The following is a 15,408-nucleotide window of genomic DNA, read 5'->3' on the forward strand; positions in this document are numbered from 1 at the left end:
CAAAGTACACGCACTCACATCCGGTGTGACCTGTCAAAACAAGATGCCCGTTTCAACTGCTTAAAAATCAATGTTTTGAAGATTGCATGAAATAAGGGAAAGTAGGCATCATTTTAAATGGACAGCATAAACAATAGACTTTCTAATAAAGTTAATTAATTGTAACGTTTCTTATTGTATTTATTGTTCCTGTTTTGTTTTAGTTAGAGACCCCTGTTACAAATTCAATTTATTAGCAGGTTAATTATTGACATGTTCCTTTTCATTGAAAAGCAGAATGGTTGGGTCCTGACCCTCCATCTTCTTTTCTTCCACCAACGTTTTCAAGAATAAAAGGATATATATATATATATATATATATATATATATATATATATATCCTTTTATTCTTATAAAGGCATATATCCTATATATGCCTTGCTCCTGATTAAGAGGCTTTTTTTTTTTTTAAATCTGTTACACTGAATCTGTTTAACATAGCATTGATTTCCTTCAGAATGACTATAATGCTTAAATGTTGTAATTATTATTGTTGTTATTGTTAGTTAGTAGTTGTGTTGTTTGTGTTATCATTTTTATGGTTATGTTGCTCCTATTTTTATTATCATTATTATTATTATTATTATTATTATTATTATTGCTAAAGTAACTTAGTAAATAAGAACTGCGGGTGGGGGGGAAGTCACAGCCGGACACCCCCCCACACTTTTTCTCACGTTGCCTCGCGCAGGTTTGGTTTTACTCTGAAGTGACGCACACGTTCCTCCGCGCGCGGCCCCAGCTGCGGCGACTTGACGCGGCTCCGCGGTGTGAACGCTCTGCCCGTCGCCCCGACTAGTCATCTTCAGAGAGGAGCCCGGAGCACACGGAGCAACACGGACCCGTTGCAGCCGCCTGTCCGATGGCGTGAAGACTGGGTCGGGGTCGGGGTTTTTTTTTGGATTTACCGCAGCACACAGGCCGCAGCAGCCGCCGCACTGCAGCGCACCGCTGGGCTTCGGAAGCATCTCCGCCTCGCACCGTCGGAAGCTGGACGCGGAGCGGAAAAGTAGAGCCGCGATCCGCCGCGACACCAGCGAGCGAACTTGGCATCTCCGTCCCGGTGGGAGGTGACTGTCTGTCGGCTGTGGCTCGCTGCACGTACCGCCTCACCGCGCGGACTTTTTTTTTTTTTTTTTTTTTTTTAATGTGAAAAGGAATACAGCTGCGGCTAAGTTATGTTTTTGTAAAATCCTCTTTTATTTATTTATTTCCTCCTGCAACCAACTGTGGCTTTAACGTGACGCACCGTGCTGATATTGGTGCTGCGTGCTGGAGCGGACCCCCACTGCAGCGGCCAGGCTTCTTCATCAAGTTTTCACCTTCACATTTCCACGGTGCTCACACTGTCCACACCGATGTGAGAGGTAATGTCGGATTCTTACGGGCTTTCTGTGCAAATCGTGACTGATCGTCCAGGTTTGCAGCATAAGCTGATTGTTTGTTTGTTTTTTTCCTGGAGTTCCTCCACAGTGAACCTCTTCGCAGCAAGGCTTCCTACAGGGACACCATATCTTCTACTTTCTAACTTTTCCTATCATTGTGCACTTATCATATCACGACTGAACCAACCAAGACCCATCTCTTAGTGAAATGTGATATATTTTTTTTTTCCTTGCTGCTGTGCTCATGTTAACAGGCGGGACTTCTTCATTTCATTAGGATTTAATGACCCCGCCTACAGCAAATGGACTTCATTTAATTGTTGGCTTTAGATGAGGAGGTGCTCAGGAGATGATTCAGATTAATGTCTGATTTTAGCTTTTATTTTTATTAATGATCTGAAAACTATAATGGTTAAATATTGTCTTACCTGTCGGGTTAGGGTGAAAATGAAAGATTATTGGTTCTTGTGGGATATCAGTTGAAGAAGGTCATGCTTGACTTTACAAATCACTACCAACTACAAATTCTTATTGGAAAACTGATGTAATTTATCGATTTGATGGAGCACGTGAGTGCTTTACGATCACAGGAGGACTTGATTTGATCCTTGATCAAAGATCAACCCTCCAAGTGATCCAAAGAAGCAGATACGAGTTCAAACACACACGTTTGAAAGTGTTTTTAGATGAGGCGACTGTTGAAGACGATGTGAACTTCTTGCAGCCCTGAGATGTCTCGAGAGAGATAAATGCCTTACTTTAAACATTGCTTTCTTTCAGTACTGTAACAAAAACATTCCAGTCACTTGCTCCTGTTCAATCTCTGCAGATCATCTTGTCACTGAATCATTTGTCGGCATGTCATCAATACAATATTGAAACCATTGTGTACTCTCACCTGTCAGAAGTTGAAATTGACATCAGGAGTGATTCGGGTTTGCAGTTGCCTCGTTTCTAACAGTGTGATGCACCTGTGGGTCTGACAGACAGTCTGTTAGAGAGACAGACTGACGACTGCGTATACTTCAGTTGTTGAGTCATCGATGTCCTGTGAGATACCTCACTGATCACCCAGCAGCCTCTTGCTCCAGCAAACACCTGGAATCTGAGACATCTGACTGAAGTCGTGGCTTCGTCAAGCCCACATGTCATTAAAAACAGTCTGGGCTGCCATTCATGCACAATTTAAAAAAAATAAATAAATAAATAAAAAAATAAATCTAAATACAGGGTTGATTTCTGGATTTTCATTTGAAAAAATAAAAAAAGTGCTGATGAATAAATCAAACATTAATTTTAAACTTTTTCAAAATTCTGTCCAAATTTGCCCGTGTATTTTATTTACTTTCATTTTAGCAGTGAGTTTTTAAACCACAGTGGTTGTTTCTAAAAATAATAGTGATGAATCTAACTTTGTGTTGGGATGCCAAATGGTACAAAGGAAATGAAACCTTTTAACACGTGCCTCTTTTTTCTACGTACAAGCACAGAATGATTACTATTATTATTATAAGAACTGGGCTCATCTCTTGAACAACACACACAGTGTGATAATATTTCAGGATTGCTGAGGTGGGCTATGGTTTGATACGGATGTTTTAAATTGCCATGAACATGGAGACGAGTCGATTGGAGAAATTCAGCACATGACATTAAAACTGCATTGACACGGTTGCTCTACATGTTTCTCCGCCTCAGTGTCGGTAAGACTTGCACAAACTTGTTCCCAGTTGTTGTGATCGTCATTCGATTTACAGCAAATGACATTCAGAACCACATGAAAGCCTCTTCTGTTCCTCCGCGCCATCGTTATTACAAAGTGATCTGGCGGGGGGGGTTACGTCGGGTAGCTTTTGCACGTTTCGCGAACCCGGCGCTTTTCTGTAATCTAATATGCATAGTAATGTATTGTACGCCGCCCCTAGGTTTCAGTCCATCTGTGCCACTCTGAGAGGACCCCCCCCCCAACCCTCTTCGTCTCTCATGTTAAGCTGCTGGATTGCCACAGAGTAGCCTAACCCTGAGGTCAGCCAGGCGGTGGTGACTTTCGGGCTAAATGTGGAACATGGAGCAATTAGGTGCAACTCTCTGCTACCTCACTCCGCTGCATTAAGTACATAGGGGCAACGTGGAAGGGGGAGGTGTCCACTGAAGTCGAATGGTGGCTGATTTTAAAAACCCAAACCAATGGTTAAAGGAGAGTTTTGTGGCTCCAAAGCGAGACTAAATCTTTTAAAAGCCTTTTCTGGGAAAGAAGAAAAAGAATTACTCATGACAGGGCTTTAATGAACGTGAATGCTCACTACTTTTTTTTTTTTTTTTGCTGAAAGAAACCAAACTTCTTCACTTGCTGATCTCATCTGACTGGTTTCCAAGCTTGGTTACTCAGGAAAATAACATCCAAATAAGGCACTGATCTCTGCTTTGTGGTGGGGAAACATGACAGATTTGTCAAGTTTTGGATGAAACTGAATTGGACTGTTGCTCGTTTCGCTCCTTCGCCTGTGTCAGTCATGTGTCTGATCAGCAGCCAAATGCTGGTAAAATGTTACGGTATCTGACGGCTTGTGTGTTCAGACGGGCCTCTTTGGCAGCGAGCCAGTTATCTTCAAGATTCATTGAAGGTGTTTGACTCGGTTATGTCATCAGGAGAAAGCAGATGGTGGATCTCTGTGACGTGCGCTCATAAAAAAAAAAAAAAAAAGATTCTGCTCCATCTTGACGGTATGTCCTCTCTCTCTTTTTGTTCCCAGTTACAAGGACGGAGCAGACCGAGCTGGGCCGGGCTAGGCCAGGCCAGGCCTACCTAGCCTCCTGTCTGGCCTTGGCGGACCAGCCTGAAGCCTCTCCAGGGACTCCCATGCTCGGTAGGCAGAGAAGGCGAACGGGAAGTTCTCCTTCCTGAAGCCGTGAGAGATCGGACCCAACGTCAAGCGCTTTTGAGGAGGCCATACGGGTCCGTTTGAACTCCACTCCTTCCATGTTGTGCTCGTCCCTCTCTGAATGTTGGAAGCAGGATGGATCCAAGTGTTGATTTGACGGCGGTCACCTCTCTGCAGTGCTTGCACCTCTCCTCCTTGGACTGCCTCTCGTCCCTTCCCTCCCCAATTTTAAGGCCCCTCCCTCTCACCTGGGGCTTTTTTACGCCCTGTACGGAAGGGCCTTGTATGAACTCTAGGTTGTCTTTTTGAAAAAAAAAAAAAAAAAGAACAAATTGTAAAACGGGAGTTGCTGCATTCAACTGATTTATTTTTTTGGTTGTAAATTCATCACCAATGCTTTTCTAGCAATTTGGTTAAAGTTAGAAGGAAAAAAAAAACCACACGTAGTTTCTCTTTTGTGTTTTGAGCCTATTAGGAAAATGTCGGAAAACGGCAGCAGCAGCAGCAAAGCAGTGAAATTCATTGCCCCTCTCCCTCTGGCTTCCTCCGCCTCCCCTCATCCATCACCCCAGACCCCCCACAAGAATGTGAACGGCTCCGCCAGTTCAGACTCGCACGTCGTGGAGAAGCTCGGCGGACAACCCGAGGTGCAACGCCGGCGCCACACCATGGACAGAGACTCCAAAACGGCCGAACACCGCTTCTTCCGCCGGAGCGTCATCTGCGACTCCAACGCTACGGCTTTGGACCTGCCCAGCAAAGCCGCCGTCATCCTCACCTCGCCTCCAGACTGCGACGGCGCTCCTACTCTCTTCTCTTCGCTGCTTTCGGGGCAAGACCCCGAAGAGGGCGACTCTGAAGGTGAGGAGGATCGCAGAGGTTCCTATTTGCCGCGGGCCATCTTTCAGCCCGGCCCGGGGCTCGACGCGGCAGCTGCCGGGGGGCAAGCCCAAAATGCTGAGAAAGTTCCGGACCTCCCCGCGGCTGCTGTTCCAACAAGTAGCAGGGTTGAGCACAGTGTGGACGGGGCGGTGAAAGAGCCCAGTCCGACAGTATTGGATGTTACCAGCAAAACCGAATGCAAGCAGCCAGACGTCAAATTGGGACCCGAGAGCACGCAGCAGGCCGTGAAAGATGGAAAAGTGGCGGAACAGGGGTGCGTCAGCAGTCCGAGTGACAGGGAGCAGCAGGAGGAGGAGAGGGGTCTGGCGAAAGCCCGGGCAGAGCAGAGGGAGGCCGAGAAACGAGCGCAAGAGGATATAGAGGATCCCGAGACAAAAGCTGTGGGGACTTCGCCGGATGGACGCTTCCTGAAATTCGACATAGAGATTGGGAGGGGATCTTTTAAGACCGTGTACAAGGGGCTGGACACAGAGACTACGGTGGAGGTGGCGTGGTGTGAGCTCCAGGTAAGTCCACACTCGTCTGCGTCGGGCCCGATTATAGGCTCTGAAATATTGTTGGACATTTGTCCCTCTTCTCTCCTGCATGTCCCACTTTTATCATGAGATCTCAAAGCCCTCGGATCTGCTGATTTGCTTTGCGAGAGCTTCCTGCTCACTCAAATGCCCCTTTGTATAAATATTCACGCTTGAGAGCTGAGGCACTTGGGCAGATTGCATCTTGGGTAAAGGTGCTTGTGTTTGTGTGAAGCATGACAGATCTAGATTGGCTACAGTGACTAAGAGAACGTGGAGAGCTGCCCTCGGGAAACATTAGTCAGACATTTTCTTGTCTGGATGTTTGTGTGGTACACGATAAAGGTCAGAAATTGCTCTTTTGAGAGTAATATTTGGTTTTGTCAGGTTTATTGCACATTTCATCATTCGTCATGTCCTTTTATATACATACGCATTTCATGCTCGGATTGTTATTTTCTCTTAAAGTGATCTATTCTATTTATTAATCACTCATTTAAAATACATTTTCCTGCTTCCAAGATTGACCTTGAAACATTTAGAACACTTACATGGTTTTATTGCATTAACCCACACATGCAGCAGCTCCTTAGGCCCAAATCCTCACAGATTATTGTGAAGCTCCATCACTGAAAAGAAAGTGTGAAGACATGCGGTGTAAAAATCTTGCTTATCATTGCTCAACAGATGCCAGTTCTTGTCTTACCTCGTTGTTTTCGTTTTGATGTGGGCTTCGGTATTAATGGACGATTTGTGGATGCGTGTGAACGGATGCTGCGGCGCTTCAGATTACTGTCACCAGAAGTTACATACGTGAAAGTAGACGAAGATGCAGAAAACAAACAAACAAAAAAAATGCTGCTGACCCAGATTATCCTGACGTGACGTCGGCTTCCCTGTCATTTGAACAATACAGATCTTTTAGGTTTCTCTCACCGTATTTTGCGACAGACGGTATCATTCATATTGGGCTTTATGTAATCTGAATACTTTATGGGAACTTGCTAACAGTTGATACGTGACACTGTATAAGCCGGTCGGACAGATGACTTCCGAGCTGCAAGCCCTCTGTGGTTACAACGGAACAGGTTTGCGCCGAGCGCCACTGCAACCTCCGTCTGCAGATACAAGACGGCTGCGCTTGGAGCGGAGTGTCAAACACCGAAACAGGATGGCACACAGGATGTCGTTGCTTCACACTCGTGCATCAGTGCAACTTCTGCAGGGTGCATCGAAGCCAAGGTGAGAGTGAGAAGTGTGTGAGGGAGTGAGTCTCAGCCAGTCATATGACGTTCGGGGTTCTGAGTGAGCTGAGGTTTTAGAGCAGGAAGAAAAAACAGCGACGGGGGCTCACGTGGAACTGCTTGGCTTGATGAAATACTTGCTACTGCGCCAGGAAAACAAATTTACAAGGTTTATTTGTTAGTCTGTTTTTCTTTGCGATATTGGCAATGGAGGGTGACTTAATTAGGAAGTCGAGGCTATTAATACGTCCTTTTATGAATTGCAAAGCGTGAATAGTCTTTGTTCCTTTTTTTTTTTTTTTTTAATATTCAGCTCTCCTCAGCTATGCGACTAATTATAAAATGAATTGGAACCAGGAGGTCAGGCTGAGATTAAATGTTTTCCCAACAAATCTCCATGTTTACGGTGCTCCAAACAGGATTTTTATTCCCTCCGGGAGCGTGTTGTTGTTTCTCTGTCATCTTCATCACAAGATTCTCCTCAATTCCTCCTGAATCCCGGGAGCTAAAATCAGCTTTGCCTGATGCCCTGCGTCCAGGAAACACCACTTTGTTTATGAGAAAACAAACGTCTAGCCTCTGTTGAGCCTCCCCGTCCATCACATGTATCTTGTTTTCTCGACTCATCATACAGGGAAAACCTGGTGATTCCTGCGTCTCCTGGTTTCGATGCTTCTTTAAAGTAATCTAGAAACTGTCGACTGGATAGATAATCAGTATAGACCTGATGACACATTTGGTGCTAGTATGTTATACAATAAACCCTGGATTACACTGCAAATCTCCAGCACTTTTGACATATAGGGTATTTGTTATATAAGAGTGTAGAGGGCCTGTGGTGACTAGGCTTCATGCATGCAGAGACAAGTACTAAAACTGCCTGTAATCCTCCATATGTGTGTGTCAATGATGACTGAGCAACTGCTGACATGTGTCAGAATGGGTGGGGGTGGGGTTAAGTTACATACACATGCATGCACACGGAGACCCGAACTACGACCAATCACAGACACTCGCTGGGTGGGCATGGCAACTGGAGATCTGTGGGATTCGGGATCATCTGGAACTGGTCTGAATGTGTTAATTTGTGCATGCGGGGCGAGTGTCTGGGGTTCCCACCCCTTTGACTCGCCGCAATATGCATATGTAAGTGGGCCGCAGTCGTTTAAATTCTGGTGTCTGTTTGTGTGTGTGTGTGTGTGTTTGGGAGATAGATTCGAGGGAGTGGGGGCCTGTGTCTTTACATTCCTTGGCATCTGATCCGAAACAGGTTAACTTCTGTTTCCAGGAGGAATCCTTAGATGGATGGAAGCAGAGTGAGAAGAGGGGGAGGGAGACGAATCAGACTGTTTACTTAAGCTTTAAAGAAGAGATTGATGATTTGATAGTGTGTGTGTGTGGGGGGGGGGGGGGGGGGTCAGCAGTAGCTTACCTCAAGGTGCCCTGTCTGGCTGGTAGACGACAGATGAGAAAGAAGAGCCTGACGCTGGTGTCCTGAAATGAGAGGAATGCTTCAGACCACTTTATTCTTGACAGGGGTTAATTATAACAGGTGATGCTTGTGGAAAGGGACTTTTTATGCTTTTAAACGTTTTTTAAGGGTTCATTTTAAATTACAGGGTAAGCACAATGCATCTGTCGATGTCAATATCAGAAAATTGCATAAAACCTATACCTAAACATATTTTTATTTGATTGCATCCTAACCACTGTAATTAAACAGAATGTAATGCAGATGAAACAATTTTTTTTTCCCCCACCCCTCTTAATTTAGCATTAGATAACACTGAACAGATGACACAACAAGCAGTAGGATTATAGACAACATCTCTGAACCATGCACCCACTTGTCCTGAGTTGTATGCATGTATGGTGACGGATCATTTCTTCAGAAATCAAAATCCTCAAATTATGTTTGTGTGGCGCTGCTCAGGATCATACGGCCTCTCAACAATAGGCTCATTAATATATTTAAAGAGAATGAATCAGTTTGCATTTGGGCGTTAACTTATAAGGTGGTTTATTATGTTATCGTCTTGAAACTCAGGAGGACAACCTAATCCAGTGTGTTTTAGTGATGTAATGGTAAATTCTGAGGAGAAAGTTCCAATTTCAGACCGTGAGAATGCTCAGTTTTTAAAATGATTGAGATGAGATAACATCACTTCGTCATCTTAAGGTCCTTTAGCGTCAAGCGAGGCAAAGAGGCTGAAGTCAAATTACAAACACCCAACGCTTCAGGGAGGCAGGGTTTTGAAAATATTGGGTTCTGGGTAGTGGGCCTACGATTAAAGACAATCTAAAATGGGTTGGTTCAGGCACTGTGCAGACATTTAGTGTTTAAAAACTTTAAGCCATGGTTCATCAATCTACTGAAGTGGAATCTATAAAATATTAAATTAAAAGCCCTAAAACTGACCATAATAGATCCTCTTCCACTATTTCTCCTTGGTGAAACTCAGTTAGGCTTTCGGTTAGGACCCGCTGCGAGCGTTGAACTATGCCAGTGTCATTATGACACATGAGCTAAGAGCTAAATGAGGGGGAGAAGCAGAAAACGGGGGTTGATAGAAAGAAGGTCCCAATAAGAGGACACAGATTTTGGATGAAAGGAGGAGGGGTGAAGGTCAAAGGTCAACCTCTTGTTTTAGAGGAGCTCACCGGGAGCCTGTTGGGCATTAGACCACCTATAGGATCAGCAGAGCGGGGAGAGTTGCCAGGTGGTTTGGGGTGGGTGGGATTTAACGGGAGCGAGGTAAGCGTTGTGGACGGTTAGGTGAGAGCGAGAGCCGGTGTTGGAGGAAGTGGAAGGTACGTCGATGTGGCGGGAGTTCACGGAGCGGATAGAGAAATGGGAAATGTTGGGAGGAAGGAGACGTGGGAGAAAAATGACAAAGGAAATAAAAAGGGTTGACAACGGGGAAGGGCGGGGGGGCATAGAAACTGAGGACTAAAAGAAGACTGTGTGTGTTTGTGTGTGTCTGTCTATGTGTGTGTGACCTTAGGCTCCTGGCCCCATTGGTACTCAAAGACCTTGAAATTTCTCTCCCAACAGCAACACAAGGCGGATTAGCCCCCTCCCCGCTCACACACACGCTTTTGGGGCTTCGCAGCCTCGCTTGAGAATCGGTGATTCAGTGCCATGAGAGGAGAGCTGGCCTTTAAGCTCCGGCAGCTTTGTGGCGACGTATCGTTCGCCCTCATGGTTTCATCAGTAGCTGTCGTTTCATGACACAATTATTTTATTCCCCTTAAACGAGGCTGACGTTGTCCAATTTTAGCATTGCAGCACATTGTTGCCGCGGTTGACCCATTTTAAACTGCATGTGAATCTTTCCATGTGTTGGTGAAAGAATGAAAGAGGGTTTTGGAGGGAGGAGGGCACAGTGATGTGTGACAGCCGGAGGCTGGGGAGAGGATATTGAGATGTTCGGCAGGATTGTTCATCAGGCATTTTCAAGCTATTACATCCCAAGGGCACTTTCACCACACAGTCGAGTCTCTGTCAAATATAATCTTAATGCTAATTACAAGACTTGACTTCAACAGGCAAGTATCTGTGCGCATTCTGTCTTGGATTAAAAATAAATAAGATTACAGGATGTCATAATATTTCATTGTGCAAAGTTCAAGAGAAAGTGAAGTGAATTTCCCCAAGCTTTAGTGGAGATGGTCTCACTGTGAGCAGAGAGTCCCAATTGCAGCTGAACAATATCTAATAAATTCACGGTTATTAAAATGTCAACAAGTGCAATAAACAAAAGAGTAACAGAACAGTGACAAATTATGTTTCCATGAACTGTGTATTTCTGCTCTGTTCATCCCAGAAAAGTGTCAATACATTTGCAAAAGTGAGAAGCACAAAAAATGTGAACATTTAGATCTGGAGATGATCTTTAAAAAAAAAACAAAAAAGCAGAAATGTATATCCTGAGATCACTCCAGTGCAGCAGAGCTGAGGTGTAATGCTCAGCTTTTCCAGAGGTTCAGATTTCCCTGACAAAACAGCAAAGTGCAGCAGCGTCGAGGCTTCAGCGAGGACGGCCGCTTCCAGCTGCTCTGATCCAGCGTAATGTTCATCTACAAAACACACATTCAACAAATTGTGTTTGCGCTTCATGCATTTCCTTGTAAATGCTTTAAATGGCACTTACAAGTAATTGACTTTGTTCTTTTTGGCTTGTTACTCATTAGGATAATGCTCGTGTGCATGAAGAGGCGAGTTTGTACTTTATATGAACTCATCTATTGTTGCACGTGCTGCCCCCCCCCCCCCCCCCTTTAATTATTGATGTGGAAATCTAGTAGATATTTTCTATTTTTAATGAAATTGGCTTCGGGACAAAGTTATTTGAGAACCAAACTGGAATAGACAGAGTTTCACGCTGGTGGGTCTGTGCAGATCTGCTGCTAACGATCATGATAGCGCCACTCACAAAGCAAGTCATTCTCCCCTCGTGAAGCTCACAGGCGGCGTGGCCAAACAAGTTTCCTGCCTCGTAAACTGGAGGAATGAAGGGTGTCCGGGAGAAGTTCCAGCTTATGATGTCAAAGTGGGAGTGCTGTTACCTGTGTAGGGTCAATTCATCACGCAGACAACATTCCTGCACACGTATCTCTTGACACGCGCTCGTGGAGGGAAAAAACACACATGGCAAGATATTGCGTTGAGATATGTTAATAAAAAAAGAAAAAAAGCCGGGCCCAACCTGCTGGATTTATGAGTGAGAAAATAAGAAAATGCATGAGAGTTGAGGTCATTCAGTTTTCCGCTCTGATGTTGAATAATCTGGAGATGATAAGGGATAAAACGAAGGCATGGAAGATATCTCTGTTTGTTCTGTTGCTGCTTTGCTCAGACTTCCTTTATCTTTGTTTTTTAGGTGTTTTTTTTTTTTCTTTTTCTGACACCCGGCCTCAGTCTCTCTGTCATGTGTCACAAACCAGCTGTGTGCAACAAAGGAAGAGAGATACAGAAGCTGGCACTTCCTCATATGTAAACCTCCCCCTCCACTGTTTATGCATGTCACCTCCTGGTGTGTGTGTGTGTGTGTGTGTGTGTGTGTGTGTGTGTGTGTGTGTGTGTGTGTGCGCTAAATGTCTTATTCTAAAGTGTAAAGAAAGCTTCGTGAGGACAGTGAAACACAAGGACATAAGGTTGCGGTTCAGATCAGGCTTGAAAATAATCTTAACGGCGATGATTACAAGAAGGATCATTGATGGACTGAATGAGTGAGGGAGGGGGAGACTGACTCCCCTTCCACTTCCATGTGAAATCTGAGGAGGGAAAAGCTGATGTCAGGCGGAGAGATGGATCAGGACGGCAAGAGAAACAGACCGGGGAAGGGAAAGTAATGAGAGGAGCGGGATAAGATGGAGAAGGAGATAAAGGGAGGGAGGGGTGAGGCCGAGGTTCAGAGCAGAGCCAGGGGTGGGGACGGACACCAGTGAAGTGTGAGGGGCAACGGAGGGGCAGCGAAGAGGAAAACCGTGTCTCACTGTGCGAGTCAGCTAACATCTGCTTGATGCATTCACTGTCCCGAACCAACCCCACAACACACACACTGTCCCTACACCTATTGCCTTTCCATGAGTCAACTACACACATATGCACACTGTGCTTCTAATTGAACCGAGCGATAATGGTAATGATGCAGCCTCCGCTCCATTCAGCATGATGTAACCTCACATTCACACCCTCGGTGGTTTTCTGAAGCAGCCGCCATCCCTTTCTCTGCTCTTTTCGTTCGGAGGATGAACAAGAAGGTGCTGAAACACAGTTTCTTCTCACATCCAATCAGAAGCTTGGCTTCAGGACTACACGGTAGGTTTTTCAATGAACAGGGAGCCGGGCTATTTTACCCCCCCCCCCCCCCCCCCCCCCCTCTATGAATAGTGTCATAACTCAGTTGTTAGCACACACTGAACGCTCTAAAGCCATCGAGTGAGATTTATGTCCGTGTGATAAGATGCTTCACTCCCATGGGTGGAGGGTCCGCTCTATACGCTGGTGTTAACCGAGTGAGTCTCCGTCTATCCAAACACCGTTACGCCCCGCTAACAACGCAACGTGACCTGAAGCTGTGCGAGGTTTCAACCTGGGACTGAAATCAATACCGATGAAACACCGGTGTGCACACACACACACACACACACACACACACACACACACACACACACACACACACACACACACACACACACACACACACACACACACACACACACACACACACACACACACACACACACACACACACACACACACACACACACACACACACACACACACACACACACAACAGCCTAATTAGGTGTAAGTAAGACCCTGATCTTGCTGCACAACAATACCGACTCTGTGAGAATAGTCACTTCCTTCAAATCCAGACTCTTGATTGGCCGGCAGCGGCAGATCAACAAGCAGAGGATTGTGGGATAGCATTGTTTTCAGCCCGCTATGAGGAATCTGGGATCGGATGGAAAACTTCTGAAACCCGGCGGTTGCAAGAGGAAAAACTCGGGACACGTATCGGACGCTAAATATAGCTCAAAGCTGATTATTCGGCATGATTGACAATGAGGGAGCTGAGAGAAGTTTAGCGTCAGGGAGAAGAACTCAGGCGTGTTGGCTTCATAGTGAGAATATCCTTCGGTTTGCGTCTGCGTTGGATTTTGAGGCGTCTTTTCTGGGTGGTGTTGGCATGTAGTCCATTTGCATGCCTTTAAAAAAAAAAGTGGAATCGCACATGCTTGTACACTCAATAAACGAAAAGCCATGAGGAAGTGGGAATACGATGAAGAGAGCAACTGAGGTTTTGACTCATTTAGAGGCCTCACCGCACTGGTTCTAACATCTGGCCCAGGTTCATTCATGAGTGAAGAGAAAGAGTGCAGCGTTTAGATTCGTTTCCAAGCATGCAGAGAGCATTCTGGGAAACATTGTAGTGAGTCAGCATGTCTGAAATATAGAGAATCCTTTCAGAAATATGCCTCCATCTCTCTGTCAGTACATTGACTTCACTGGTTTTTTTGCCCGAATGTTGTCTGCCTGCTCAGAACATACATCATTTATTGCCCTTCCCTTCATACTTGAACAGGGACGTCTTCTCTGATTCCGTTTTTGCCCGTTCAGTTTTGTATGGAAGAGAGAGGAGAGGATATATCCAGGGTTTGTGGGATGCTTCATTATAGAGATTCTTCGATGCTGGTCTGGACGCTGTATTCCCGATCCAAACCACAGCTCTGTGTTGGGAAGGTTGACACCTGTCTTCACCGATCATCTCCCTCTGGAGTGTGATCAAACAGGAAGCCACGACGCACTTTTGTCTGAGGACAGAAAAAGCAGCGACTGCAGGGCTGAGCGCTTGTTCAATAGACCTGCCCGTGTCCCTGGAAAAGAGTATAGGTGACTGCCTGTGAGTGTGTGAGTGTGACCTCCGTCTAAAATAGATCTCGGCTTGAACCTGCCTTTCGTCTGCATCAGCGTAAATTGACCTGAACTGTACACCGACGCTGCTTGTGCTACAGTTTGTGCGCGTGTGTTTGTGTATGTGCATCTTTTCCTTTGTATTTGTGTTTAGTCTGCTTTTGCCTTTGTCCGAGGCCTGACTCTGCACAGACTGTTCTGTGTGTGGCCTCAGTCTGTCGATACTGTGTGTGTGTGTGTGTGTGTGTGTGTGTGTGTGTGTGTGTGTGTGTGTGTGTGTGTGTGTGTGTGTGTGTGTGTGTGTGTGTGTGTGTGTGTGTGTGTGTGTGTGTGTGTGTGTGTGTGTGTGTGTGTGTGTGTGTGTGTGTGTGTGTGTGTGTGTGTGTGTGTGTGTGTGTGTGTGTGTGTGTGTGTGTGTGTGTGTGTGTGTGTGTGTGTGTGTGTGTGTGTGTGTGTGTGTGTGTGTGTGAGCTCCTGCTTCTGTCTTTGTGCCTGCTGGTGTGTTTGAGGAGGGGGCAGCTCCCCTCTTTCATTGTATCCCTCCAAGATTCCCCACATTCCAATGATAAGATGTCATTCCTCAGTCAAATAGACTGGGTGGGGTTTCATTAAAATGTACCCCACCCCCGACCGCCCTGCCTACCCCCCCCGAAATAAATGTCCTGCAGGAGGGAGCTTATCTGTATGTATGTGTTGAATGTCTTACAATCCTTAATCTCTACTCACTGTGAATTTACATTTCCCTCCTTTAACCTGATGCTGTTACTTTGCTTGTCCTTTCAGATTATGCAGTACACCTTTCAGAAAGTATCAGTCAATCATACAATATCTTACAATCTTTGCTTTGTGTATTTGTGGGTAGGAATGATGCATAATACCTCTGATACATTATCAGTATAAGCCACTGTTTTTTTTTTGTTTTTTTTTAATGTTGTAAAGGGAATTTTTGATGCGACTCTACAACTGTAGCAGACTAGATATGAAGGCTGAGCAAATACTTCGAATTAAAACATC

The 15,408-nt window shown here is 45.3% G+C and overlaps 1 protein-coding gene across 1 annotated transcript in view; it reads left to right on the plus strand.

The window, feature by feature from the left end:
- Positions 1 to 4,785: 4,785 nt before the first annotated feature.
- The window catches only part of wnk1b (WNK lysine deficient protein kinase 1b), a gene marked incomplete at its 5' end in the record, with an annotated part of 81,935 nt that continues 71,312 nt past the window's right edge, over positions 4,786 to 15,408 (plus strand). Inside the window, one exon of the mRNA XM_080491749.1 lies at positions 4,786 to 5,715. Coding sequence (XP_080347875.1) covers positions 4,786 to 5,715 — 930 coding nt within the window. The remainder of the gene's footprint in view (positions 5,716 to 15,408) is intronic.

The sequence above is a fragment of the Lipophrys pholis genome, assembly GCF_963383615.2.
Source record: "Lipophrys pholis genome assembly, chromosome: 22".
In the NCBI taxonomy this organism is placed as follows: Eukaryota; Metazoa; Chordata; class Actinopteri; order Blenniiformes; family Blenniidae; genus Lipophrys; species Lipophrys pholis.